General features: G+C 44.1%; 1 protein-coding gene across 1 annotated transcript in view; it reads left to right on the top strand.

Annotated features, from left to right (window-relative positions):
* PSME4 (proteasome activator subunit 4) overlaps positions 1 to 27,657 on the top strand; it is a 1,396,200-nt gene that overhangs the window by 452,835 nt on the left and 915,708 nt on the right. The window contains exons 20-24 of the mRNA XM_069234194.1: positions 6,426 to 6,521; positions 16,007 to 16,062; positions 16,338 to 16,394; positions 24,329 to 24,384; positions 24,465 to 24,563. Coding sequence (XP_069090295.1) covers positions 6,426 to 6,521; positions 16,007 to 16,062; positions 16,338 to 16,394; positions 24,329 to 24,384; positions 24,465 to 24,563 — 364 coding nt within the window. The remainder of the gene's footprint in view (positions 1 to 6,425; positions 6,522 to 16,006; positions 16,063 to 16,337; positions 16,395 to 24,328; positions 24,385 to 24,464; positions 24,564 to 27,657) is intronic.

Consider the following 27,657-nt stretch of genomic DNA (forward strand, 5'->3'; position numbering starts at 1 on the left):
AACACTGTAAGGCATCCCTATGGTAGGCCTTTCAGCCCAAGGGCAGGGTTCATGGTCCTGAGTGTAGGGGTACCCCTACCCCAGACTCCATTTTCTGGGCTTTGTAAGTGTGGGGAAGCCATCTTAAGGTATGTATTGAAAACTGGTCAACACAGCTTCTCCAAACCTAGGCATGTTTGGTATCAAACATGTTGAAATCATGCAACTACACTGATTCCAGTGTTGGCTGTATGATACCATGTACTCTGTGGGTTCCTTAGTTGATCCCCCAGATCTGCCTGTTCAGCCTTGCAGGGTCTGCATGCCAGCCCAGGCTGCTGCAGACCCCAGACACTGTTCTGCCCTCCTGCTGATGAACCTAGCTTGAGAAGGGAGAGGCAGAACAAAGGATTTCTTGTAGGGAAGAGGTGTGACCACCTCTCCCTTTGAAATGGGTGTCTCTGGGGTGGGGTGGCCGTTGAGCTCCACCAGACTGCTTTGAAGAGCACATCTGGTGCCCTCTTTGCATAAACCGGTTTGCACCAGTACAGGGGCCCTCTTTCCCCGCTCTGTCGCAAAACTACACAAAGGATAGGGGAGTGACCATCCCCCTGTCCATCTCCTCCCCTAGGGAGGTGCACAGAGCTCTGCCAGGTGGCCGCTTGATTCTGCCATCTTCAAAACATGATGGGCAGAGACCCCTGGGCGCATCTGACTGGTTAGGCCAGCTCAGTGATGTCCCTGACCCCCTCTGATAGGTGAGTCACTGCAGACAGTGTCCAACCCCCTTTCTGGGTTACTAGGTTACTGGGTTACTAGGGCTCTCCTAGACTTGTCGAGCAGGACTCTACAAGGAACTCTCTGCAGGACACTTCTACAACTTGGCCTTCATAACCGGGTCTGCCTTAGGAACTGAAACAAGACTGTATCCAGTTGGGAGGGCTCCCACTGCAACATTGTTTCTCCAGCTCCTGCAAGAATTCTGCAACATCTGTGACTGTGCATCCTCCTGGGTCACAAGTACTCTGTTTGCATCAGGAAGCAAGAAGGAATCTCCCTTTGAGAGAAGGAGTCTCTGACCTGCATCCACAGGCACCTCGACGACAATGACTGGCAGGTGGATCTTGCTGTCCGAAGGACATCGAAAGCCTCTGCAACACAGATGGTGGTTCTCTGGCCCTCTCCATGTCCAACTTAACTTCTTTCCAACTTGGGAGACGGCGGGCCTTTACTGTTGCCACTGGGATGGAACCCCTGTGCACTGCATCTGTTGCCGTTGCTGAGGCCTGTTGACTCTTCCTCTCGAAGATCTCCCAGCTCCAAGAAGCCTCGGTCTCCAGCGCTCTGAATCTCCAAGAACAGCATCCACCCTGCAATTCCTTCTGCATGCGACTCCTTCTTTGTTGTGCTGCTTAGGCCTCCTTGTGTCTCCCTGTGCCTGCTGTCTGTGGGTCCTAGTGGGGGCTCCAACAATTCTTGCCTGCTCACCTGCCTGCTGAGGGCCAGCCCTGGCCTTCCTCCAAGGGTTGAGTCGTTTGGACTTTGCTGGTACCCAAAATCCAGCAAACTTCCTTGCAGCTTCTTCCTGCTTTTGCCAATGCTTGTTGGTGGTTCTGCTGACCACTGACCCGTCTGCAATCCAGCAACCGGTATGGGACAGCTTGTGGGCGACTCCAAGGATCTTCCTACATTACCTGGACTCTGCAGCTTTGCTCCTTCCTTCTCCCCAAGAAGGGTGGGCAGTGCCTACCTTCACCACCTGGACATGTCTGAGTGGTCTAGACTCTTTCCCTTTCTTTTTAGGTTATTGTCCAGAATTCGCCCTAGGGCTTCACCAACCTGGTCTATGGGTCGCAACAGCAGCTAGGCAAACGAGGCTCCAATTGATTCAAACGAACATGTCCTACATCACTTCCCCCCCATGTACCCGGGCTCCCTGGTGTAGGTACTCCACTTTCCTGGGTATCCCCGGGTGGGGGCACCATCAAACCTTCCTTGTGCCAACTGGTTTCCTCTGGGTCCTTTGGGAAGGGTCCTGAATCCTGAACATTCAACCGCAACGGTCCTGTGTCAGCCTATGGGACACCTGGCTAGATACCATCTCTGCACTCGGGCACCTGGGAGATTTCTATTACTTACCTTGGGTAATTTCATACTCCCCCAGCCCCTGGTTGGACACCTCCATTCCTATACCACTTTCTTAGTGTATAGTTTTCCCCCAGCACTCCCTGTAACGCCCCTAAATTGAGTATTTGGGTGGCATTCATGAACCCTAAAAATCAGAATCTGATGTCCTACAGTGAAAAGGACAAATAAGTGCTGCACCCACAGAAGAGGAAGAAAAGAAGAAGCAGCAGCAGCTGACATGGTACCAGCCTCGCCAACCTGTCTGCACTCCTTCCCCCAATAGAATCCCATGTATTTCTGAGCTTTTCCAAGTTGTTACTAAGTATATTTTTGTGTGTAGATATCTCCAAGTGGAGACATACCAATGTTAGGATAGTACTAGTGTTTATAATAAAGAAAACTTTATTTTTGTAACACTTGGTGTGGTACTTTCTTGTGTGAGCATCACTGACTTGCTATTGTGGTATCGTAAGTGCGTTACAGTCCTTCCTGATGAGCCAGAGCTGCTTATCTAGGCACCAAAACACTATCACTAAGGGTTTCCTGGACTCTGTATAGGGTGCCACACTGTAGGTGTACACCATAAACTGAACCAGCCTCCTGCACAGACAGTCTGATCATATCAAAATAGAATCAAAGCTGAGGTCAGAAAGATGCTGGAATTCAGGGTAAATGAGCACTCTGAGAGCCCCTGGGCCAGCCCAGTTGTTTTAGTCCCTAAGCCTAATTCCCAGGGTGGAAAGAAAGAAATTAGTTTTTGTGTGGACTGTAGAGGACTCAATGCTGTGACAAACACAGATACTTACCCAATTCCTAGGGCTAATGAACTGATTGACAGGTTGGATGCAGGTGAATATCTCAGTACTTTTGATCTCACATTAAGGTACGGTCAGATAGGTCTGACCCCTGGAGCAAAGGAAAAGTCAGCATTCTCCAGTTCTGATGGGCATGATCAGTTTACTGTTATGCCCTTTGGATTGAAGAATGCCCTTGCCACCTTCCAAAGGTTCATGAACAAAGGCATTGCTGGGTTAGATGACTTTAGTGCAGCATATCTTGATGATTTTGCTGTCTTTAGCTCTACCTGCCAGAATCACCTGATCCACCTTGACAAGGTCCTAGAGGCTCTGAACAGTGCTGTCCTTACTGTCAAGGCAAGCAAGTGCCAGATAGGGCAGGGTCAGGTTGTATACATAGGTCACCTTGTAGATGGAGGCCAGGTTCATCCACTTAAGCCCAGTATCCAAACAATTCTAACCTGCGTAGCTCCAACAACCCAGACCCAAGTCAGAGCATTCCTTGTCTTGACTGGGTACTACAGGAGGTTCTTGAAAGGATATTGCATAATTGTGGCACCTCTCACAGAACGGACCTCCAAAAAGATGCCCAAAAATATAAACTGGACAGTGGGCTGTCAAAAGGCCTTTGACACCCTGAAAGAAGCAATGCGCTCAGCACCTGTTCTAGAAGCTCCAGATTACACCAAGAAGTTCATGGTGCAGACAGAGGACTCTGAACTTGGGATAGGAGCAGTCCCGTCCCAAATCAATGATGATAGCCATAACCAGCCTGTTGCTTTCATTGGCAGGAGGTTACTCTCCAGAGAGCAGCGTTGGGGTGCCATTGAGAGGGAAGCCCTTGCTGTGGTTTGGTCCCTGAAGACGTTGAGGCCATACTTGTTAGCTCTCACTTCCTTGTTCAAACTGACTACACACCTCTCAGATGGCTTATGTAGATGAAAGGTGAAACCCCAAACTGTTAAGGTGGGCCAGCTCCCTACAGGGAATGGACTTTTCAGTGGAACATAGACCAGGGACTGACCGTGCCAATGCAGATGGCCTTTCCAGGTTCTTCCACTTAGAAGATGAAGACTCTCTTGAGAAAGGTTAGTTTCATCCTCTTTAGTTTTGGAGGGGGTCATGTAGGAAAGCACACTGTTTGGCATGGACAGCCCCCACTTTTTACCTTGTATCTGATTTGATTTTGACTGCAAGTGCACTGGGTCCCTGCTAACCAGATCCCTAGTGCTAGAGCTCTTTCCCAAAACTGCACAGTTGTTATCCACAATTTGCACAATCTTTAGCACCCTCTGTAGTCCCTAGTAAATGGTACTAAAGAAGGTCTCTGATTGCTGCAGTACCAGTTGTGCCATCCTCAGGGACCCCTCACCAAACCCACACAGTGCTGCCATTGAAGACTGCGTGTGCTGGTGCAGGTAAAATTGAAAACACAACCTGTCACACACCCATGTGCCAGGTCCCCTATCACTGCATGTGCCAGTTGCAAGTCACCCCTAAAGCAGGGTGCATCAGGACATGTGAGGTCATATATGCATGAGCAGATATGCCCCTGCTGTGTCTCTGTTGATTCTTAGACATAGTAAGTGAACAGGGTAGCCATTTTAAATACATGTGTTGGACACTGGTCACTCAGAGTTTCCCAGCCTCATGATGGCTTCTGTGAACCCAGGGATGTTTGGTATCAGACATCTCAGATTAATGCACCTTCACTGTTTACAGTGAGGGATGTATTAATAATTGCACCCAGAAGGCACCTTAGAGGTGCCCCATAAAATCCTCCCAGCTACTAGTATTTTGACTGACTGGTTCACCAATTCAGCCATCTTAGACAAATTTCTGTCTCCCCAAGGTGAGAGCCAGTGCTCCCGAAGGCCAAAGACAAAAGCCTGCACTGGGTGGGGGTGTTAGCACCTTACCCAGGCAAGATAGACATTACAGGGCGGGAAGCTTCAGAGGCCTAGCCTCCTTTGTTATGCGACCCAGGTCTCTCCAGATAGTGGAGATGACTAACCCCCTGTCCTGAACCCACTTTTGGCAGCAGAATAGGCAGGAAAATTAGGCAGATTAGGAGGTATGCCCACTTCATGTAAGTCCCACCCCTAAGGTGGACAAACTGAAGTGGACATCACTTTTTAAATTCCTCCATCTTTGTTTGAAAGGAATTAGGCCACTAGGGCCAGCGGAAGTGGTCATAGAAAGGGTGTAGTCACCCTAAAGATGGTCAGCCGATTGCCTACTGCCTGGCACTCCCTGTAACGCCCCTAAATTGAGTATTTAGGTGGCATCCCTGAACCCTAGAAATCAGCTTCTGATGACCTACGGAGAAAAAGACAACGAAGTGGTGCACCCGCTGAAAAGGAGAAGAAGCATCAGCAGCTGACTTGGTACCATCCTCGCCAACCTGTCTGCACTCCTCGACGAACTCTGCACCAAAACACCTCATCCTGTAGCTTGACCTCCTGCCTCCCTTCAGAAAAGACTGAAGTCTTTCGTGGGCAGCGGACCTGCTCTCCAACCAACAGCAAAGAAAGGACACTGCAGCCTGTGGAACGCCGAAGACCCTATGCCTTAACTCACCACTGCACCCGCTGTCACCGACCCGAGTTAGAGTGAACCTCCGGTGCCAACAAGGTCTCCCACCTGTCCAGAGTCCAAGTCAATCATGGTTTCCCTCCTCCTGGACTCCCTGAAATTGCCTGCAGCTTCTGCATGCAGGCCCCCCTCTCCTGTAGCTAATACAGTGAAAGAATCCGACACCTAAAGCAACCACTGCACCCGTCATTGCCGGCATGAGTTGAAGTGGACCTGTCGTGTCAATGACAGTGAGAGAACCTGACATCTAAAGCAACCCCCTCAACAGTCATTGCCAGCACGAGTTGAAGTAGACCCGTGGTGTCTATGACTTTTAAACTAAAAATAATTTATGCTTGAAAACGTACTTTGTTTATAACGAAGTTCTTGGGTTTAAAGTATATATAAAAAGAAGTGTTATTTTTCCTAACTTAGCCTCAAATGTATTCCTTGCATGTGTCTCATTTATTGTATCTGTACAATAAATGCTTAGCACTACCCTTTGATAAGCCTAACTGCTCTGCCACACTACCACAAAATAGAGCATTAGTCCTATCTACTTTTTACCTCTGCAAACTAGTTGGTGATCCACTCGACTCTTCGCATGGTATACTTCTTTTTAGTGCACCATAGAGAGACACCTTCCTACATAGGTGCATACAATTCTTATATTTGTTTTGGATTTGTTTTTAGTATAGAGCATTGACTGCCTAATTCAATAAAAAGTAGTGGATTTCACATAAATATTGGTCTTTTTCTTTTACTATTTTGAAAACATTTTCATGTTTACGTAAATCAGGAATTGCAAATTAATTATTTATTATAGAGAAATGTGTGCCTCCGGTAATAACTGTGAATTTGTTTGGCACAATGTTTTGCTTATGTTTCAGATACATATTTTATGAAAAACAAAGCAGTTTTGAACTCTTGTTTTTTCTATTTCTTTAGGGACGATGTTCAACAGTGTCTTAGTATAGTCCACAACTGCCTCATTGGCTCAGGGAATCTACTACCTCCACTACAGGGAGAAATAATAACTCACTTGTAAGTAATTGTTTATTCTCGAAATTTTGTGTATTTAATCGGCTAGTCAGTTTCCACCCTCACTTTGTAGTGTGTACTATGTGTGCTGGAGGTTTACGTGTGTGTACCTTATGAAAACTGATTCTCAGTACTCTGCCTCTTAATTCGTCATTCATAATTCTACACTTAGATTAGTCAAGTCACGCAAACTTTATTTTTTGTGCAGGACTTAGTTATGAAAATTTTCTGTATTTAAAAATTCATAGTTGCATGGACTGGGTTGTTTGGGAACATAAAAATAGCACCCACTAAATCTTCTGTTTCAGTTATTGGAAATTATTGTGTTCACAGCTTTTATCCGAAGAAGGACTTACCATAGAACCACCCAAAAGAGAGCCACCTGTTTCCTCTAATAAGAACTCTTTTTTTATTAGATATATTCTTTCACAATTGACCCCTTTGTAATTAATTTTTTTTTTTTTATAACTAATCTGTTAAATTGGACAGAGAACAGCACTCACTTAATTAGGTGTTAAAGAGAAGCCCATGAACCGCCTAACGTCAACTCCATTACATTCAATTTGGAAATTAGATGTTTTTAAAGTTTTTTTTATTTTTATTTTTAATTTTTTTACTTCTGAATCGGAAACTTGAAAGAAAAGTCTTCAAAGACTTTTTGGTAGACTGCTAGTGGGAACATCTCAATTGCAGCTTGCTTTATGTTGTATAAATAACGATCAGTGAATTTGTTTCCCTACAGGGGCTTGGAATAAGATTTGTAAATAAGTGTTGTTATTTTCACAGCTAGGTGATCATATATTGGAGTACAGTGGTTCACTCTGTTCTCATCTGGTGCACTCATCAGTGTATGTTTGTTGTTTTAATTAGAATCAAAGAAACAATTAAGGTAATTCTACTATAGAACATTGAATGTAAAATGTCCTAGCTTTTGTAACGGGAAGTTTCAATTCTATTGAGGACACGGGTGCAAGGATTATTTTCAGACTTCATTTTATTTTCACAGCAGCCATTTTAATACAACAATAATAACTTCATTTCCCAAAGTCCTTTGGGAAAAGGAAGAATTTCAGTCCAGCCAACATTCACATTCCTCAATAGACTCTTTCTTCCTCTTTCTTTCTGCAACAGAAGCTCGAAATGATGTGGTTTAATCCTGTTTAGACTACTCTTCTCCTACAGAGTAACAGATCTCCCTTAAAATAGCAAATACTTGAATAAACATTAACCTGAAGAAGAAGCAATGCTCATAAGATAAATGACAGCTCAAACATCAAAGTCTAAACATTACAGGTAACACAACATAGGTTATTAAAAGATGTAATAATCAAATATGTGGCATGATCGAAACCAGGTGGGGTAAATGATAAACAAGTGTTGAGTGGGTTAATCCTCGCCTCCATCTCCTTAACAGAATTGAAATTTTCCTTTATGATTGGTAGGAAATTTTACATTCTATGTCCGGACCGAAGGTGAGGATTATGCTTGTTTAAAGCTTGGCAACTACCAGGGCTGTGATTGAAGAGACTGATTTGAAATAGAACTCCCTAAAAGTTGAGTCTCAGGACCAGTCTGTGGGTTTAACGATATCCTGTAGGCTTGCCCCAAGGGCGAATGCCTTGGAGGCCGCGGCTCCTTTGGTGGAATGTGCCCCAAACAATTTGGTGTCAATGCCATCTTCCCCACCTTGCAATTGTAAGAGAAGATATCACCTTATGTGGCTTTTTGTTGGCGATGAATAACATTGTTTCGCAAGGCAGCTGAACGTCCTCTGTCATGGCCTCATATGTCTTAATACCACGACCCACTCATAATTTGGCAGAATCTGCATATGAAACAACACATGAGTTACACTGAGTGCGCCGGGATGCATGAACGGTAACCCTATCTTAGGTGAAAGTTCTCCCCGGTATGTCCAAGGCCTTGATGTCTGTAACACCTCTGCAAGACACCAGATATAACAAAGCCAATTTTGCCTGTATCTCTTTCCAGGAGAGATAACGATTAGTAGGCCATAATAAAAAGAGATTCAACAACTTATTGACATCCCAAAGAACTGAATACCTTGGTTCCGGAGAAGGGACAGCCGAATGACTCTGAGCAATTTTCTGACCAGCAGTTGCTCCCCCTCTGGGGGATTACCAATGAGTGAATGCCCCAATGATATTGCCGAACAAAAGGTATTTACCGATCTGTAAGCATTGCCTTCCGTGGCAAGGGAGGTCTGAAAATTCCCGATATGGACGGTATCTGTCCCCACGTGATCCAGGCATCTCTGCTGACCCCAACCCAGCCAGTGCGACGAAGCTGACGGGTATCGTTTGATTATGCTATCGGCCCAAGCTCTGGAGAGGAGAAACGCAACGTTTCAGGAAAGGCCTTGGAATTATCATTGAGTCTTGTAATTCTCCACGCCATAAGTTGTAGAGTGCCTTCCAGAACCAGATGATGAGAGTTCCCAAAGGGATCCCTGAGGAAATCCGCAAACAAGGGTAGACAGATTGGAAAATCCCAAGAAAGATCCAATAGGACCGGAAACCACACTTGAGACTTCCAGAACAGGGTCACCACCACCAGGTCTGCTTGCCATCTTCAACTTTGGGCTGAGAGCCTCATTATCATGGAAAAGGGGCAGAAGTGTATCCTTACTCTGCTGTCCAGTCCTGCAGAAAGGCATTGGTTGCCACTACATTGAGGTTCTCCAGCTAAACTACCTAGGAAGCTGGTGATCCAGGCGAGACGCGGAGATCCACACTGAATGGGGCCCACCAGTTTGATAGCACTGTTGGATCCAGTTTTCAAAGGCTCGCCTCTCTCAATTAATGCAATTGCCAATTCCCCACTTGGTTGGTTGTGCCCAGAAGAGGATCTGTCACCATTGAGTTATGGTTTACTAGGCAATATTCCCAGATGCTCTGAGCCAGATCCGAGAAAGCTTTGGAGATGCCCTGACGGTTGATATACCAGACCTTTGCCACATTGTCCATCTTTAAAAGGACACAACATTGTGCCTTGTCCTTGGTCCAACATCTCACAGTGAATGAGCTGGCCATCAACTCAAGGGAATTGATGTGTAAAGATGTTCTGTGGCAGACCATCTGCCTCCGGTGGCAAAATCCCCTCCTGGTGCTCCCCTAACTGTGCCGCTGGTATCTGACTCTATCACTAGATCCGGTTGGGAGCCGAAACTAACATGCCAATTCCAGGTCTCCACGTGGGTGACCAACCATTGAAGTTCGCTTTTGGCATCATCTGATAAAGGAACCCTCTGGGAGTATGTAAGACCCTTGTGGAGTTGAGACTCCCTTCAGCTGCTGGAGGGCCCCATATTGCAGGGACCCAGGAAATATGGCTTCTATTGAAGAGGACAGAAGGCCCACTATACTTACAATCTGATGTGGACAGTTTGGCAAGGGTTCTGCTTGGTTCATTTCCGATTTTGGAGATCTTCCTGGAGGAAGGCTCAATGTAGTTTTCACCAAATCCTCCATGACCCCCAAATAGTGAGGGGCTGAGTCAGGGTTAGGATGAATTTCATCTTGTTAATGATAAACCACCAGGGACTGAAGGAGGTTGACGGTTCTCTGCAAGTGGGTCAACAACATCCTCGGGCATTCATCCATGAGGAGAATGTCTCCCAGATCTATAATCATGCAGATACCTCTGGCCCGGAGGTGATCTATCAATCATTTCAGAACCTTGGTAAAGCACCAAGGGATGGAGGATTGGCCAAATGGGAGGGTTGTACCAACCAGTCCTTGGGCCTCAGAAGTCCTGTAATATGTAGATCCCCTCCATTTTGAATTGATGGAAGACCAACCACTGATTGAACTCCTGTAGGCTTATGCCCGGTTGTTGGCCCCGCATCCTGTTTCTCTACCAAGAGTAAATTGCTGAGGAATCCTGTGGGATGGACCGCCGTACGAGTGATGACCCCTTTTGAGATGAGCTCTTTCATCTTCAAGTCAATGAGGGCAGCCTCTGTGTCCGAAATGAATAGGGGCTCTATTTGGAAACCCTGAACTGTATGAAGGACCCAGGAGTCAGACATCACCACCCTCCAATTGTTCACAAATGGTGCTAACCTGCCCTCCCAGTCTTGTGTGAGAGATGAAGTGTACTCACACAAAATTGGGGGCCTCCTCTAGGACCTCCTCTGGTGGGGTATAAACCCCTGAATTGGGATGTGTCTTGCCATTGACCCACATGGACCCTGACCTCTAGAGGAGGCTTGGAATTGAGGGTGGCTGGCCAAGCGCCCCCTGCCACGGCCTGCATCTGTGAAAACCCTAGGGGAAAAGATTTGTTGATGATAGAGACGAATTTGCTGAGCTCCTTTCGAAGGGTTCTCTAAAGAGCTCTTCTTGAGAAGGGGCATGTGGCTGTGTTTGGCATATAAGAGCCTTTTTAAGCCTAGCAGAAGCATCCAAATCCATCCAGGGGCCTTTGCATGAGTTCTCGGAAGTTTGCATCAGGCTGCCCTGGCGGTATGGGGACCAGAGGTCCAGGCAGATCTTCGCTCAACGCAAGGGGTTTAAAGTATCTCTCAGCCATTTGTAGGCGTTTTTGCTTCGAGCGCCACCACGTTTGAAACCACTTTTTAGGCGGACGCATCCATCCCATCACAGAACTCATCTCCCCCCACCAGGACACCATGCGCCTTTTATGTCATTTATCGGGGATCGTGACATGCAGTTACTACCTGGGTCGGTGCCATTACAATTCTGTGAAGGTGCACTGCTGCAGGATAAACAATTCTCTATACGGACCCCTTTTTAAAGCGGCATTTAGACTCCAGGCAGGTTGGGGCAATAAAACCCAACACTTGCCAGCTGGCTTCGCTGAGACTGGCTGTGCAGAAAGTCCCAAATCACGACCCATCTGCTGGCCTGCACCCTGTAGAGGCTTCAGGACTGCTGCTTGTCTGCCCCAAGCCTCTTCTGGGGCAATATATCAAGTAGGCAGCAGCCCGGAGGAGCATCTTCAGACCGTACACAAACAAAATACATAGAATTGAAATTAAAAAAGGAGGAGTCAGGGGCCCAAGCTCTTAATTGATGGCTGCCTTAGCAGTGAAGAAAGAGTAAGAAAGTGAGTCTACCATGGAACATGAAGGGAGATCCTGGTAGCTGATTGGCTGAACTGAACTTCTTCCTTTTCCCAATCGTTCTTGGGAAGTGAAGTTATTATTCTTTAAAAAGGACTGGTGTGAAAGTAAAGTGAAAAAAGTACTCTTCGCCTCCGACCCTGACATAGAATAGAACTTAGCCACCACATGTAGTACGTGTAGGAAAGTCTCTCTTTCTGGTATGGTTACTCCACCTTTTGCCTGTAGTCAGTGTGCTTAGACTGTTTTCACTGGGCGCCTGCTAACCAGGGCCCGGTGATTGTGCTCTCTCCTCTAAATTTGGTTGTCTTCGTACTCTTTACATCCCACAATTGGCATACTGGTATACCCCTCTCGGTCCCTAGTACATGGTACTTAGGTACCCAAGGCATTGGTACACTGGGGACTCCCTATGGGCTGCAGCTTTTGTGTGTAATTACCTCCAGAAGGTAAGTGGTTTGTCTATAGTAATCTAGTCTGGTGTTCCTGTAATAAAGTACCTTTATTTTTGCAACACTGTGTGGTTCCTTTCATGTGTGATAAGTTACTGTGTGACTACTGTGGTATTGCAAGTGCTTCACACTCCTTCTAGATAATTCCTTGCTGCTCACCACAGCTACCACTAGAGAGCCCTGGCTACCTAGACACTGTAAGACTATCTACATAATTGGCACATCAGGAATGCTACCATGACATCACAATTCAAGCACAACCTATACTGCAAATAAAATGGAGCCAAAATTACTAATTGGCGGTTGCTGGGATCTTGGGCACTCCTATGAGCATCAGGTAAACTTGTCAAAGCTTCACTCATTTCTGAAACTGGAACACAATTAATAGTCAGAAACTGTCATGAAAGGTGTGGCACAGAGTGTGGGTACATTATGTATGACTGACAACCAATTCTCACAGTAAACAGCCTATGGCAGCTTTAGAGGTAATACGTTGTTAAATTTACTCAGGATGAGTAGCAGCTCATAGACTGGCACAACATTTACCTGTATAAAATTACAATAAATGCACAGATAATCAGAAATAAATCAGGGTGCCTTAGACAGCGCAACATTAAACATGATTATAAGCAGTAAGGTGGTTAGTGTGCATGCAAACACCGAAGTTGGTGATTGGTGTTTAGGACATCCAATGGCTTAACATGCATGGAAAAAGTCATGCAGAAAGAAGGGGGTGGCTAAGTGTGTGGGACAGAAGAAAATGCTGAGAGAGGCAATAATGGGCGGCTGTGAACTTTCACCACAGGACGAACAAATTGTATAAAACTCGAATGTTAATGCATGAAGGACCCAAGATAACCAAACACAGAAACAACATTAGTTAAATAACAGGAATTGCATGAATGTAAATCATAAAATAGCAGTTGGAGGATAGTCCCAACCTTGGGAGAATGCTTGGATCCTGTGCAGTAATAAGGAAGAGTTCACGATTGAATGATATATGTCCATTACTCTAATGAGTTAAGTCCTTCTTCAGTACATTTTCAGATACATGTCCCATGCATTTTTTGCCTGCAAAGAATAGTTTAAGTATCTGTTAGCAGTTTGATGTCAGTATCATTCACTTTCCAACTAATGTCATTTTCATCCTGGTTAGCATGAACAAAATGTTTGATTAAGAGGTCATTGGTGACCTTGCATTTGATTTTGCTCTGTATAGACTAATTCTTGCCTTTATTCTTTTTCTTTGCCCTGCTAGTATATTTCAGCTCAGATGGGTATTTCATGCGGTGTATGGCATAGCTAGAGTTACACTTTGAAAAACTCTTAAGCTAATATTGTTTGTGTTTGTATTGAAATAGGCTAGTGTTTCAGGTGAAAGAACATGCAACACATGCATTGGAATTGCCCAGCAATGAGTTTAAGTGCCCAAATATTAGTGAAAGTGGAACTCTTGCTTGAAACGTTTGCATGCACACACTATGTGATTTATAACACTACAGCTGTGTCTAAAAGGCACAGAGAAGCAGATCTGATGCAAGATTGCCTGTCCTATAAAGTGAGGGCAAAACCTGTGTAAAGGGGATGCAGGGGTGGAGGGAGTCAAAGAAATTCAAGCCCCCGGGTTTAGGATTCATAACAATTAAGGACCTGATTTAGATATCGGTGGACGTGTTAGTCCATCAGAACAGTGATGGATATCTCGTCCGCTGAAATATAAATCTAATACGAAGTAATGGGATTTATATTTTGGCGGACAGGATATCCATCACCGTTGTGACGTAGTAACCTGTCTGTCGATATCTAAATCAGGCCCTGCATCGTTGTTTTTTCTTATCAGGGATTATTTCTTGGCACACCGTCTTGTTTGGTTCTCCCACACTCTTGAATAAGGTCCAGGCTCATTAATTATCAATACTTCAGGGAGATCATCAGCCTTCATAGAATGAATGAAAAGGCTGATGTCAGTCAAATTCAAAATTAGGATGGCACCCTCTTATAATCAGTGTCCAAACTACAATCTGAGTGAGGTCAACACAGAAGTGCTGAGTTGGGAAGTCACTCAGTGCAGTCTGTACTTTCCATCCTTAGGTAATTAATCCACTCCTTAATCACTCATGGCTTTATCACATAATACTTCCCACCTTAATAACACTCATTAAGACTGCTACCAATATCTTTTCTCTTTCATACCACCACCTAAATACTTGCCTCAGGCATGACCCAGAACTCTCCCTGTGCTGACTAGGCCTGAAATGGTGTGGAGGTTCCTAGTATGCAGCTTCCTGCTGTCTTTTTAGCGCTGGTTGTCTGCTTCGGTTTCCTCTCCTTGATTTTGTGCCATCTGGAAATCTTCTGTTTATGTTCCGCTCCATTCCCTAGCTGACCCACTGGAGTCTGCTCCTCCACTCTGTCTTTGTGCCAACCACTGGTGGTTATCTCCCCTGTTTGTCACCTGTGGGATTCTGCCTTTTGTTACACTGCACCAATCCCTGCTCTTTGCCCCGCCTTCACTAGTCTCTCCTTCCTGATGACCAGGTCACCTGAAAAGGGATCCATTAAATATTATGTTCTCTCCAGATATCTGTTCACCAAAGTGTTCACTTCTAGGTGGAGGGGACTCTATGAGAGACAGATAGGGTGACACTAGGGACATAGGTGACCAGATTGCCCTGAAGAATGCTACAGAACTGAATAGGCGTTAAAAGAAGGGCAGAAAAATGTTGACATACCTCTGAAATTCTGCTTGGTATAGTTTCCCAGATACCTCTGTTTTTAATTATGTGATAGAAGTGGACAATAAACAATAATTTAGATTTATCCTTCTTACATTATATTTTAAAAGAGCTAGGTATCCCTACCCACAAATCCTCTGTTCACATGTGAATATTCACCTTCCATTTATATCTCCTCTTCCTTTTTTTCTAACACACAGTGTCTTGCCTCTTAGGTCATTCTTCGGTGCTTAAAGTTCCACAGTTATAAGACAAAGGCCTTTTCAGAAGTCTAATCAACTCTTGATTTGTTTTGGCAATTACAGTAAAGGTTGTCATGTTTTGAAGCAAGATATTGCATATTTTATCACACCATGCTTCCACTTCAATCATGCCAAGAGAAGGCTGTTTCTTTGCCACTAAATAAGGTATCATTCTACCAGCCACTTGGCTGCCTTTTTTGCAGCAATTCTTCTTAAGGACATCTGTAAGGTAGCGACATGGGATATCACCCACACCTTTATGAAGCACTACTCTCTTGACAGCCATTAGGTAACTGAAACAGCAGTTAGATGGGTGGTGCTGTGTAACCTTTGTCATTAAGGTGAGACCCATTTCAGCCTTTCACACATATGCTGCTGTTCTGGCTGCTTTAATAATTGTGACATCAAGAATGCAAATCTGTGAAGCATCTAACACTGTAGAAGAAAAAGTTACTTAACTCTAGCTATGGTTTTCCAGTGTTGGTATCTTTCTTTAGATGTGACCGTTCTTCCTCCCTTTTTATGAGTCTGCAAATTATCCTATTTGATGAGATTTGAAAATCTGACATTTGATACCTTTCAGGGAGTTGAACTCTGAATATCTCCACCTCATTGGCCAGAGTTCAGGTCACATAATTATGTGTACAAAGTTTATATAATGTTGCTTCACCGTTGCTTGAGTTTATGTATACACTGCTTTGTTAACATTGACTACTTGGCGTCTCCAGCCTGATGGGATTAGTCAAGCACGTGAATCTATGAGATGTGATGGGAATAGTCAAGTATGTGAATCTGTGAAATGTACCAATTTTTGAGAACTGTAATTACTTGTAAGTAACTTTATCTTCTGTGATGTCTTTGGTACCCTAGTCTGAATTATAATAACCATAGTGCGAGAATGATAAATTGTTATGTTCATATTAAGTAACAGTTGTCTCTTATTGCAATTTAGGGTTCCAAGCATGGTATCTTTGGAAGAGACAAAGCTTTATACCGGTGTTGATTATGGTATGTTGATTATGGATATAATTCTACCAGATTTTCATTTTTTAAATTTATTTTTTAGCATTCATAAATTTACAAAGATCGTTAACTTTTGTCTCTCTGTTTATGTACCGAAAGAAATTCACACAAAGCATTTGAATTCCTTATTATTTGAAATTGACGTTGGTTATACTTATTTCTATTGTGTGTCTAAATTGTGCTGTTAATTATGTCCTTTTGATTGGATTGTTTCCTTTGGTAGCACATTGCATGTTAATAGTAGTCTTGTCTGTTTTTAGATTTATCAAGAGAGAATTACAGGGAATCCATTGCTAGAGTCATAAGGAAACTTCTGCGTAAGTGTTTTTAAATTGTGTTTTGAGATGTGTTATGCTGTGTGCTATAAAGTGTTAGTATGTTTTATTTCAAATATCAGATGCTACAACCTCTGTTTGTTTAGGGACCATGATGGAGCAATAGAACTATATTCAATGTTGTGCTTAAAATACATTAACACATTCTTTTATGGGCAGCTTGCTACTTTTGTCCTTTGAGAATGCACTAATCGCCAGCCCTTTGAGTCAAATGGTCAACCTGCGACAAAGCAAAGTCCAGGCACTCCTTACCCAGGCATTGTCTCATGGGTTACATTATTTCTCTCTCTCGCTGTCTCTCTAATTTGTGTGTGTGTGTGTGTGTGTGTGTATATATATGTTCGGTGGCATGTGTAGCTGCAGATACACATGCTGTGCATTATGCTGCCATCTAGTGTTGGGCTTGGAGTGTTACAAGTTGTTTTTCTTCGAAGAAGTCTTTTTGAGTCATCGGACCGAGTGACTCCTCCCTTTCGGCTCCATTGTGCATGGGCGTCGAGTCCATCTTAGATTGTTTTCTTTCCGCCATCAGGTTCGGACTTGTTCCTCTTCGCTCCGTATTTCGAATCGGGAAAGTTAGCTAAAGTATTGAAAATTCAACGGTATTGTTATCGTTCGGTACCGGGTTAGTGTTAGTGTATCTGCACCGACATCAAGACCGCTTCGGCGGCCCTTAGGGGCTTCCACTCTTCACCGAGGCCTGGTCGGCCCGACCACACCCGTCGTCCGAGACTAATGGACCGGACCCCCTACTATTTCTGTCCTAAGTGCCATGCAAAGTATCCTTATACAGACCAGCACCGGGTCTGTAATCTGTGTTTGTCACCCGAACACAGAGAAGATACCTGTGAAGCTTGCCGAGCGTTTCGATCGAAAAAGACCTTGAGGGATCGACGTGCAAGAAAACTGCAAATGTCATTGAAACCAAAAGAACAGCTTGATGTCGAAGAGGAGGAAAGTATCTCCATCTAAGAGACAGACACGGATGAATCCAAAAGCGAACGACCCTCGACGGTGCAACGAACAGTGAGTAAACATGCCCCGTCCCAAACTCGGGGTCATATCAAACCACTTAAGGCCATGGGGACGCCACCGCCAGCAGGCCATGGCTCAACCCACCGAAAGGAAGGTGACCAAACATCGGCACCGAAAAAGGCCAAGGAGTTGCCGAAGCCTTCTGACTCCGGTCGAGATTCCGGCACCGAACGATTTTGACACCGAGTGATCGAATTGACCAAACCCCGAAAAATCTCCTCGGAACCGAAAAAGCCTATAACAGCAGAAACTTCGCTACCGAAAAAAGCGGCCTCTGAGCCGAAAAGAAGCTCTTATACAGAAGAGCAAGGGCTTTCTATCCAACTCAAGGAAAGACATCGATTCGAGCAAGAGTTAGGTATGGAAGAACCTGACCATACACAACGGAGTTTACATATTCAAAAAGAGACTGGCAAGATTCAGACTTTACCTCCACTCAAATCGAAAAGGAAGCTTGCATTTCAGGAAACAGAAATGCAACCAAAGGCAAAAGTGGTTAGAGACAAATCGCCACCAATGGTCTCACCACAACCATCCCCACCGCACTCACCACAATTGTCACCGGTGGGAACACCAATAATGCAGTCACCCACACATACTGGGATGACCCAGGATGATGCTGATGCATGGGATTTATATGATCCACCAGTATCGGATAACAGTCCAGAATGTTATCCAACAAAGCCGTCACCACCAGAAGACAGTACTGCATATACGCATGTACTTTCCAGGGCAGCTACGTTCCACAACGTAGCAATGCACACAGAGCCAGTGGTGGATGACTTCCTTTTTAACACACTGGCATCCACCCACGCATCCTATCAGAGTCTGCCAATGCTCCCGGGCATGCTCAAGCACGCGCAACAGGTCTTCCAGGAGCCTGTAAAGGGAAGAGCTATCACGCCTAGAGTTGAAAAAAAGTACAAACCACCTCCAACAGATCCTGTGTTCATAACACAGCAGCTCACACCGGACTCAGTGGTTGTAGGGGCAGCAAGGAAAAGAGCAAACTCTCAATCGTCAGGAGATGCTCCACCACCTGACAAAGAAAGTCAGAAATTTGACGCTGCAGGCAAGCGAGTGGCATCACAAGCAGCCAATCAATGGCGAATTGCGAATTCACAAGCCCTACTTGCACGCTATGACAGGGCACACTGGGACGAGATGCAAGACATCATACAGCACTTGCCCAAGGAACACCAAAAACATGCCCAGCAAGTAGTGGAATAGGGACAGGCCATATCTAACAACCAGATAAGGTCCGCACTAGACTCGGCAGACACGGCAGCACGGACTGTCAATACGGCTGTAACCATTCGCAGACATGCATGGCTGCGAAGTTCTGGATTCAGGCCAGAGATTCAACAAGCGGTGTTAAATATGCCGTTTAATCAACAACAGTTGTTTGGGCCGGAAGTCGGTACAGCCATTGAAAAAATGAAAAAAGACACGGACACGGACACGGCCAAAGCCATGGGTGCGCTCTATTCCCCACAAGTCAGAGGCACCTTTAGAAAACCACAATTCAGAGGAGGGTTTCGGCAACAAACATCTGAACCTTCCACCTCTCAAACCAGACCCACCTATCAATCACAATACCAAAGGGGAGGGTTTTGTGGTTCCTATAGAGGACAATTCCCAAAAAAAAGGGGAAAATTCCAACCAACCAAACCAAGCCCCAGACCAAGCAGTGACTTCAGTGTCACAATACCCCAACACTTGTCACCAGTGGGGGGGAGGCTAACCACATACTACCAAAACTGGACACACATTACCACAGACGCATGAGTCCTATCAATTATCCAACATGGTTATTGCATAGAATTCACAACATTCCCTCCAGATTTGCCACCCAAAACGCACAGACTGTCTCAGCAACACTTAGACCTATTACAAATAGAGGTCCTAGCAATACTACAAAAACAAGCAATAGAGCTCGTACGCAGTCACCAAAAAGGAACAGTCATCTACTCACTATATTTCCTGATTCCAAAAAACGACAAAACTTTAAGACCTATCTTAGATCTCAAAACACTGAATCTGTTCATCAAATCAGATCATTTCCACATGGTAACACTTAAGGACGTAGTTCCCTTACTAAAAAAGGAGGAATACATGACAACATTGGATCTCAAGGATGCGTATTTCCACATACCCATCCATCCTTCTCACAGAAAATACTTAAGGTTTGTAATGCACGGCATACACTATCAATTCAAAGTGCTACAGTTCGGAATAACAACAGCTCCCAGGGTATTCACAAAATGCCTAGCAGTAGTAGCCGCTCACATAAGGAGACAGCACATGCACGTATTCCTATATTTGGACAACTGGCTAATTAAAACCAACACTCAACAACAGTGTCTTCTTCACACGCAATACGTCATAGAAACTCTACACAAACTAGGGTTCTCTATAAATTACCAAACATCACATCTGCACTCTTCCCAAATACAACAGTACTTGGGAGCAACACTCCACACACAAAGGGCAACTGCCACTCCAAGTCCACAAAGAGTCCAATCTTTCCAAAATGTAAGATCAAACATACAACCAAACCAACACTACATGATAAGGTTTGTAATGAAACTACTAGGCATGATGTCCTCATGCATGGCCATTGTCCCAAATGCAAGATTACACATGCAGCCCTTACAACAGTGCCTAGCAAAACAATTAACACAAGCACAGGGTCAACTTCAAGATCTAGTATTGATAGACCGCCAAACACACTCCTCGCTTCAATGGTGGAACCCTTTAAATTTAAACAAAGGGCGACCATTCCAAGACCCAGTGCCTCAAGCTATTATCACAACAGATGCTTCCATGGTTGGGTGGGGACACACCTCAACAATCACAGCATACAGGGTCAATGGGACAATCAACAAAAACAACTTCACATAAATCACTTGGAACTGCTAGCGTTTTTTCTAGCATTAAAAGCGTTTCAACCACTACTAGCCCACAAACACATTCTTGTCAAGACAGACAACATGACAACAATGTACTATCTCAGCAAACAAGGGGAGACACAATTGTCACAACTGTGTCTCTTAGCACAAAGGATTTGGCATTGGGCAATTCACAACCACATTTGCCTAATACATACCAGGCATTCAGAATCAGTTAGCCGACAATCTCAGTCGAGATCACCAGCAAACTCACGAATGGAAAATACATCCCCAGATCCTACAGGATCACTTCCACCGCTGGGGAACACCAAACATAGACCTATTCGCAACAAAAGAAAACGCAAAATGCCAAAACTTTGCGTTCAAGTACCCACACCCTCAGTCCAAGGGCAGTGCTCTATGGATCAGCTGGTCAGGGATATTTGCTTACGCTTTTCCCCCTCTCCCACTCATTCCTTATCTGGTCAACAAACTAAGTCAAAACAAACTCAAACTAATCCTCATAGCACCAACCTGGGCTCGCCAACCATGGTACACAACACTGTTGGACTTATCAGTAGTACCTCACATCAAACTACCAAACAGACCAGATCTGTTAACACAACACAAACAACAGACCAGACACCCGAATCCAGCATCGCTCAATCTAGCAATCTGGCTCCTGAAGTCTTAGAATTCAGACATTTAAATCTTACACAAGAGTGTATGGAGGTCATTAAACAAGCGAGAAAACCTACTACAAGACATTGTTATGCAAACAAATGGAAAAGATTTGTTTGCTACTGCCACACTAATCAAATTCAACCACTACATGCCTCCATAAAGGACATTTTAAACTATTTATTACACTTACAAAAGTCTAATCTAGCATTCTCTTCCATTAAAATCCATCTCACTGCAATATCTGCCTATCTGCAGATTACACATACATCATCACTTTTTAGAATCCCAGTCATTAAAGCATCTATGGAAGGACTAAAAAGAATCATACCCCCAAGGACACCACCAGTACCTTTGTGGAACCTTAATATTGTATTAACACGACTCATGGGCCCACCATTCGAACCCATGAATTCTTGTCAAATCCAATATCTGACTTGGAAAGTAGCCTTTCTAATAGCCATCACATCACTTAGAAGAGTGAGTGAAATACAAGCATTTACTATTCAAGAACCCTTTTTACAAATACATAAACATAAAGTGGTTCTCCGTACAAATCCAAAATTCTTACCAAAGGTCATATCACCATTCCATCTAAACCAAACTGTGGAACTCCCAGTCTTTCCACAATCAGACTCAGTAGCTGAAAGGGCCTTGCATACATTAGACATAAAAAGAGCACTAATGTATTACATTGACAGAACGAAACAATTTCGTAAAACAAAACAATTGTTTGTAGCTTTCTAAAAACCTCATGCAGGTAACCCTATATCCAAACAAGGCATTGCCAGATGGATACAGGGAGTGCAGAATTATTAGGCAAGTTGTATTTTTGAGGATTCATTTTATTATTGAACAACAACCATGTTCTCAATGAACCCAAAAAACTCATTAATATCAAAGCTGAATATTTTTGGAAGTAGTTTTTAGTTTGTTTTTAGTTTTAGCTATGTTAGGGGGATATCTGTGTGTGCAGGTGACTATTACTGTGCATAATTATTAGGCAACTTAACAAAAAACAAATATATACCCATTTCAATTATTTATTATTACCAGTGAAACCAATATGACATCTCAACATTCACAAATATACATTTCTGACATTCAAAAACAAAACAAAAACAAATCAGTGACCAATATAGCCACCTTTCTTTGCAAGGACACTCAAAAGCCTGCCATCCATGGATTCTGTCAGTGTTTTGATCTGTTCACCATCAACATTGCGTGCAGCAGCAACCACAGCCTCCCAGACACTGTTCAGAGAGGTGTACTGTTTTCCCTCCTTGTAAATCTCACATTTGATGATGGACCACAGGTTCTCAATGGGGTTCAGATCAGGTGAACAAGGAGGCCATGTCATTAGATTTCCTTCTTTTATACCCTTTCTTGCCAGCCACGCTGTGGAGTACTTGGACGCGTGTGATGGAGCATTGTCCTGCATGAAAATCATGTTTATCTTGAAGGATGCAGACTTCTTCCTGTACCACTGCTTGAAGAAGGTGTCTACCAGGAACTGGCAGTAGGACTGGGAGTTGAGCTTGACTCCATCCTCAACCCGAAAAGGCCCCACAAGCTCATCTTTGATGATACCAGCCCAAACCAGTACTCCACCTCCACCTTGCTGGCGTCTGAGTCGGACTGGAGCTCTCTGCCCTTTACCAATCCAGCCACGGGCCCATCCATCTGGCCCATCAAGACTCACTCTCATTTCATCAGTCCATAAAACCTTAGAAAATCAGTCTTGAGATATTTCTTGGCCCAGTCTTGACGTTTCAGCTTGTGTGTCTTGTTCAGTGGTGGTCGTCTTTCAGCCTTTCTTACCTTGGCCATGTCTCTGAGTATTGCACACCTTGTGCTTTTGGGCACTCCAGTGATGTTGCAGCTCTGAAATATGGCCAAACTGGTGGCAAGTGGCATCGTGGCAGCTGCACGCTTGACTTTTCTCAGTTCATGGGCAGTTATTTTGCGCCTTGGTTTTTCCACACGCTTCTTGCGACCCTGTTGACTATTTTGAATGAAACGCTTGATTGTTCGATGATCACGCTTCAGAAGCTTTGCAATTTTAAGAGTGCTGCATCCCTCTGCAAGATATCTCACTATTTTTGACTTTTCTGAGCCTGTCAAGTCCTTCTTTTGACCCATTTTGCCAAAGGAAAGGAAGTTGCCTAATAATTATGCACACCTGATATAGGGTGTTGATGTCATTAGACCACACCCCTTCTCATTACAGAGATGCACATCACCTAATATGCTTAATTGGTAGTAGGCTTTCGAGCCTATACAGCTTGGAGTAAGACAACATGCATAAAGAGGATGATGTGGTCAAAATACTCATTTGCCTAATAATTCTGCACTCCCTGTAGTTAAATGTTTTCAAACTTGCTACATTAAAGCAAAAAGAGAATTACCTATTACACCAAGAGCACATTCCACTAGAAAGAAAGGCGCCACAATGGCTTTTCTTGGGAATATACCAATGACAGAAATTTGTAAGGCAGCCACCTGGTCTACGCCTCATACATTTACTAAGCATTACTGTGTAGACGTGTTAGCAACACAACAAGCCACAGTAGGACAGGCTGTATTAAGAACATTATTTCAGACAACTTCAACTCCTACAGGTTAAACCACCGCTTTTTGGGGAGATTACTGCTTGGTAGTCTATGCACAGCATGTGTATCTGCAGCTACACATGCCACCGAACGGAAAATGTCACTTACCCAGTGTACATCTGTTCGTGGCATGAGACGCTGTACAGATGTACACTGGGTAAGTGACATTTTCCATATATAGATATTCTTATAAATAAATAGTAAGTTATAGTTATAGTAAATATTCCTTTATAAACAGTCTTCCAGCATCACATTGAATCATGTTTGACACAGTCATGTATGCACAGGATTTGGTGACGGAAATTACATAAATTCTGCTAGGGACGGGACAATTCTTTTTTTCCATACAAAGTGCTGCGAGATTTTGTTTTGTGCCATGTTTGTGCTGCTTCATGTATAGCATACAATTTCTTTACTAATTAGCTGTTAATCAATGATGTTTTTTAAAAGTGGCTATTTTTGCAAAGTCAGGAAATTAACTTGGTTGTGTATTTTTCTGCCAAACTTATTTTATCTCCGTGTCCAGCAGAAATATATCATAAAATCATGAGCCCATATTTTTAGGACAACTTTCATTTCCCTTTCAATATTGTAGTTTTGTGCAAAAGGCTGAATAAAATGTCAATGTTGTATTTGCTGAACCTGATGGTGAACAATGTGCTTCATTTTTCTTAACTTTTCCCCCCTCTAATACTAGACTTTATTCTTGGCAACTCAGAAGATGATACCAAGTCTTTGTTTCTAATCATAAAGGTATGACTACTTAAATATGTGTATCATTTATTCTTTGTGTTGTTTGCTCTTTTTGTAACTTGTTCATTATCTGTCTTCAGATTTTGGGTGATCTGTTGCATTTCCATGGATCTCACAAGCATGAGTTTGAGACCCGATGGAAGAGTTTTAACCTTGTCAAGAAATCCATGGAGAACAGGGTCAGTATTATACAATTCATGTTCATACATGAAGTTGTGCTTTTTTCATACAGTTCTCATTCAAGTGTATTCGGAATATGCTGACACCCTTACTGTTTCAAAACTATGGAGCAGATGCATGAAAGTTTTGTATGTCTACAAAACATGTACCGCCCAGAAGGAATCTAGATTTTTTTTAATGCTCTTTTAAATGGTAGTGTTACCCTAATATGTTTTTTGTAGCCAGTGCTCTCTCTCTTAGCAAATGGGTACTTAGCTGCCGTAGTAACACCAGTTTCTGATGGATACAACTACCTGTGGATTCCTCACCTTATGAATTCTCCCCTTGCGCCAGCTTTCGACGGAAATCTTCTTCCTAGCTTCCGCCGACGTCAGTTCCCTTTTTTCCGTGCCATTCGATCGACGGTTATTCTTCGAAGTAGCTACTGTTACTACTCTGCGTAGTTACAGTTATTGTTGCTGTTTCTTTCTTTTAGAAAGAAAGAATGGCGCAAAGAAAGTCTGGTTTTAAGCCCTGCAATGAGTGCGGAGGCAAAATGTTGGTGACGGACCCACATACAGACTGTTTGTGGTGTCTCAGCTCCGACCACGACGTTGACAAATGTGACTCTTGTCAACGGAAGAAACCGAAGGCGTTAAAGGAGCGAGAAGCAAAGCTCTTTTTGGCGAAGTCTAAGAAAAAAGAAAAGCGGCATTGACGCAAGTCATCCTCTCCGAAGTCCCATCGGCGTCATTGTGACTCCCGGTGTCGTCATGAATCTCGGCGCCGGTCGAGTAGGCAGAGATCGCGTTCGAGGTCGCCTTCAGCTTGACACCGAAAAACATGGGAAGTGAGCCCCACCATCTCTCCACAGCCGCAGACGCCTTTTGCATCACCGACTTCTCCAGCTTCGCCGATGTCGCCTGTGAATCCACCATCGGTGTTTGAAGTTCCTCAGCGTCAGGAGTTCTCACCAGCTTCTCAGACGCCGGGGCCGGCGCCGATGTCACCTTGAGCCCAGGCTCCTCAGTATCCGGCTTTGTGCAGTGGCTACAGTTAAGGGATATTTGTCGGCCCTGTCAGCCTTTCTTTGTCTTCCAGACCAACCTTCTTTATTTAAATCTCCTATAGTGCTAAGAGTTTTAAAAGGTCTCAATAAGTTTCCTCCCACTCCTTTCATTATGCCTAAGTGGGATTTAAATCTAGTCTTAACATTTCTTATGGGCTCATCGTTTGAGCCAATGCATTCTTGCCCATTGAGGTTGTTGGTTCTGAAGACTGTTTTCCTTGTTGCAATCACTTCAGCGAGAAGAGTGAGTGAGCTGCAGGCTCTATCTGTTAAACCCCCATACACATCTTTTTATGGGGCTAAGGTGGTGTTGAGGACCAAGGCTGCTTTCTTGCCGAAGGTTGTTTCACCCTTTCATATGGGCCAAACTATTACCCTTTCCTCTTTTTATCCTCCACCTCATCCTTCGAAAGAGGAAGAAAGACTGCACTGTTTAGACCCGAAAAGAGCACTGAACTTTTACGTGGACAGAGCGAAGGATTTTAGGTTGGAGGTATCAACTCTTCATCGGGTACGTGGGAAAGAGGAGAGGAAGGGCAGTCCACAAGAGAACACTCTCCAGTGGGTCATTCTTTGCATTAATCTGTGTTAATCTCTGGCAAAGAAAGAACCCCATGATGGAATAAGAGCTCATTCCACCAGAGCTAAGTCGGCCTCTTCGGCCTTGGCTAGGGGTGTTCCTGTGGTTGACATCTGTAAGGCTGCAACTTGGTCATCTCTCCATACTTTTGCGAAGCATTACTGCTTGGATTCGGAGGTTAGGAGGGATGGCCATTTTGCACGGTCAGTGCTGCAGGATTTCTTGGTTTGACCATTCAGGCACCCTCCACGAGTGCAGTACTGCTTTGGGACTCTATTCATAAGGTGAGGAATCCACAGGTAGTTGTATCCATCAGAAGAACGAGTTACTTAGCTTCGGTAACGACTTTTCTGGTGGATACGTTAGCTACCTGTGGATTCCTCACGGTACCTCCAGCCTCCCCGTTGCCTGTCTGGTCTTACCAAGTTATCCTTGGGTGTGCTCCACTTGGTATTTGAAGGTCTTCAGATGTATTATATATATTTAGGTACTAATGTTAAAAAATAAATAAAATAAAAAGTTGACATTTTGGAATTATGTTTTTATCTTTTGATGTTATTAAATATTGTTATATGATTGATTGTTTCAATGGCCTGTTCTTCTCAGAGGCACGTAAAAAATGTTGGTACTGACGCCGGCACGTCGGCGAGGACCGCTTATTGCCTGTATGACGTCAGGCGGCGTTGCGTGGGCAAATGTGACGTGACGTCCTCGTCGACGTGCGGAAGCTAGGAAGAAGATTTCCGTCGAAAGCTGGCGCAAGGGGAGAATTCATAAGGTGAGGAATCCACAGGTAGCTAACGTATCCACCAGAAAAGTCGTTACCGAACGTAAGTAACTCGTTCATCTTGCTATAAATGAAAGCATCTTCACCAACGTTTGTGTTTTTACTACGTAGCTGATCTGATAGTAAGCTGTAGATCTTTGACAGTGTTCCTATTAATGTAAGCGGACTATGCTGAGATTTTATTGCCGCTTCTGGCCCTCTGTATAGCTCTAGCTGTTAAAACTCCCTTGGGCAATAGTATTATGCAGGATCCTAGATACTGACACTCCAAGAGGCATCTTACCCTTCCCTTTTCACTCGCAAGTGAGAATTTGACAACATTGATTAGAAAGAAGATCAGGGAGTGGGATAATGTAGTAGAAGGCAAAGGCTGAGTCTACCTGTTGACCAAAGCTGCACGGGCTTTCTGTGCAAGAGCTGTCTGACCACCAAAGTTCAGGATAAGTGGTAAACCTTGGCAAGGAAGATGGCATGCAGTTTCTTTTCTTACAAAATATGCTCAACTGCCAGCAAATTTGCTTCATTCCAAATTTGTCTATTATCTCCCTGGGTGACGCGGGTGAGCTGGCCTCATCAGAGGTCACCTCCCAGCGCATTCCCGGAAGAGAAATGCTTTTGCATTTCTCTTCCGATCGGGAGGTGGGGCGGGAGAGACATGAAAGTAAAGGAAAGACCTTT

The sequence above is a fragment of the Pleurodeles waltl genome, chromosome 5, assembly GCF_031143425.1.
Source record: "Pleurodeles waltl isolate 20211129_DDA chromosome 5, aPleWal1.hap1.20221129, whole genome shotgun sequence".
Lineage (NCBI taxonomy): Eukaryota > Metazoa > Chordata > Amphibia > Caudata > Salamandridae > Pleurodeles > Pleurodeles waltl.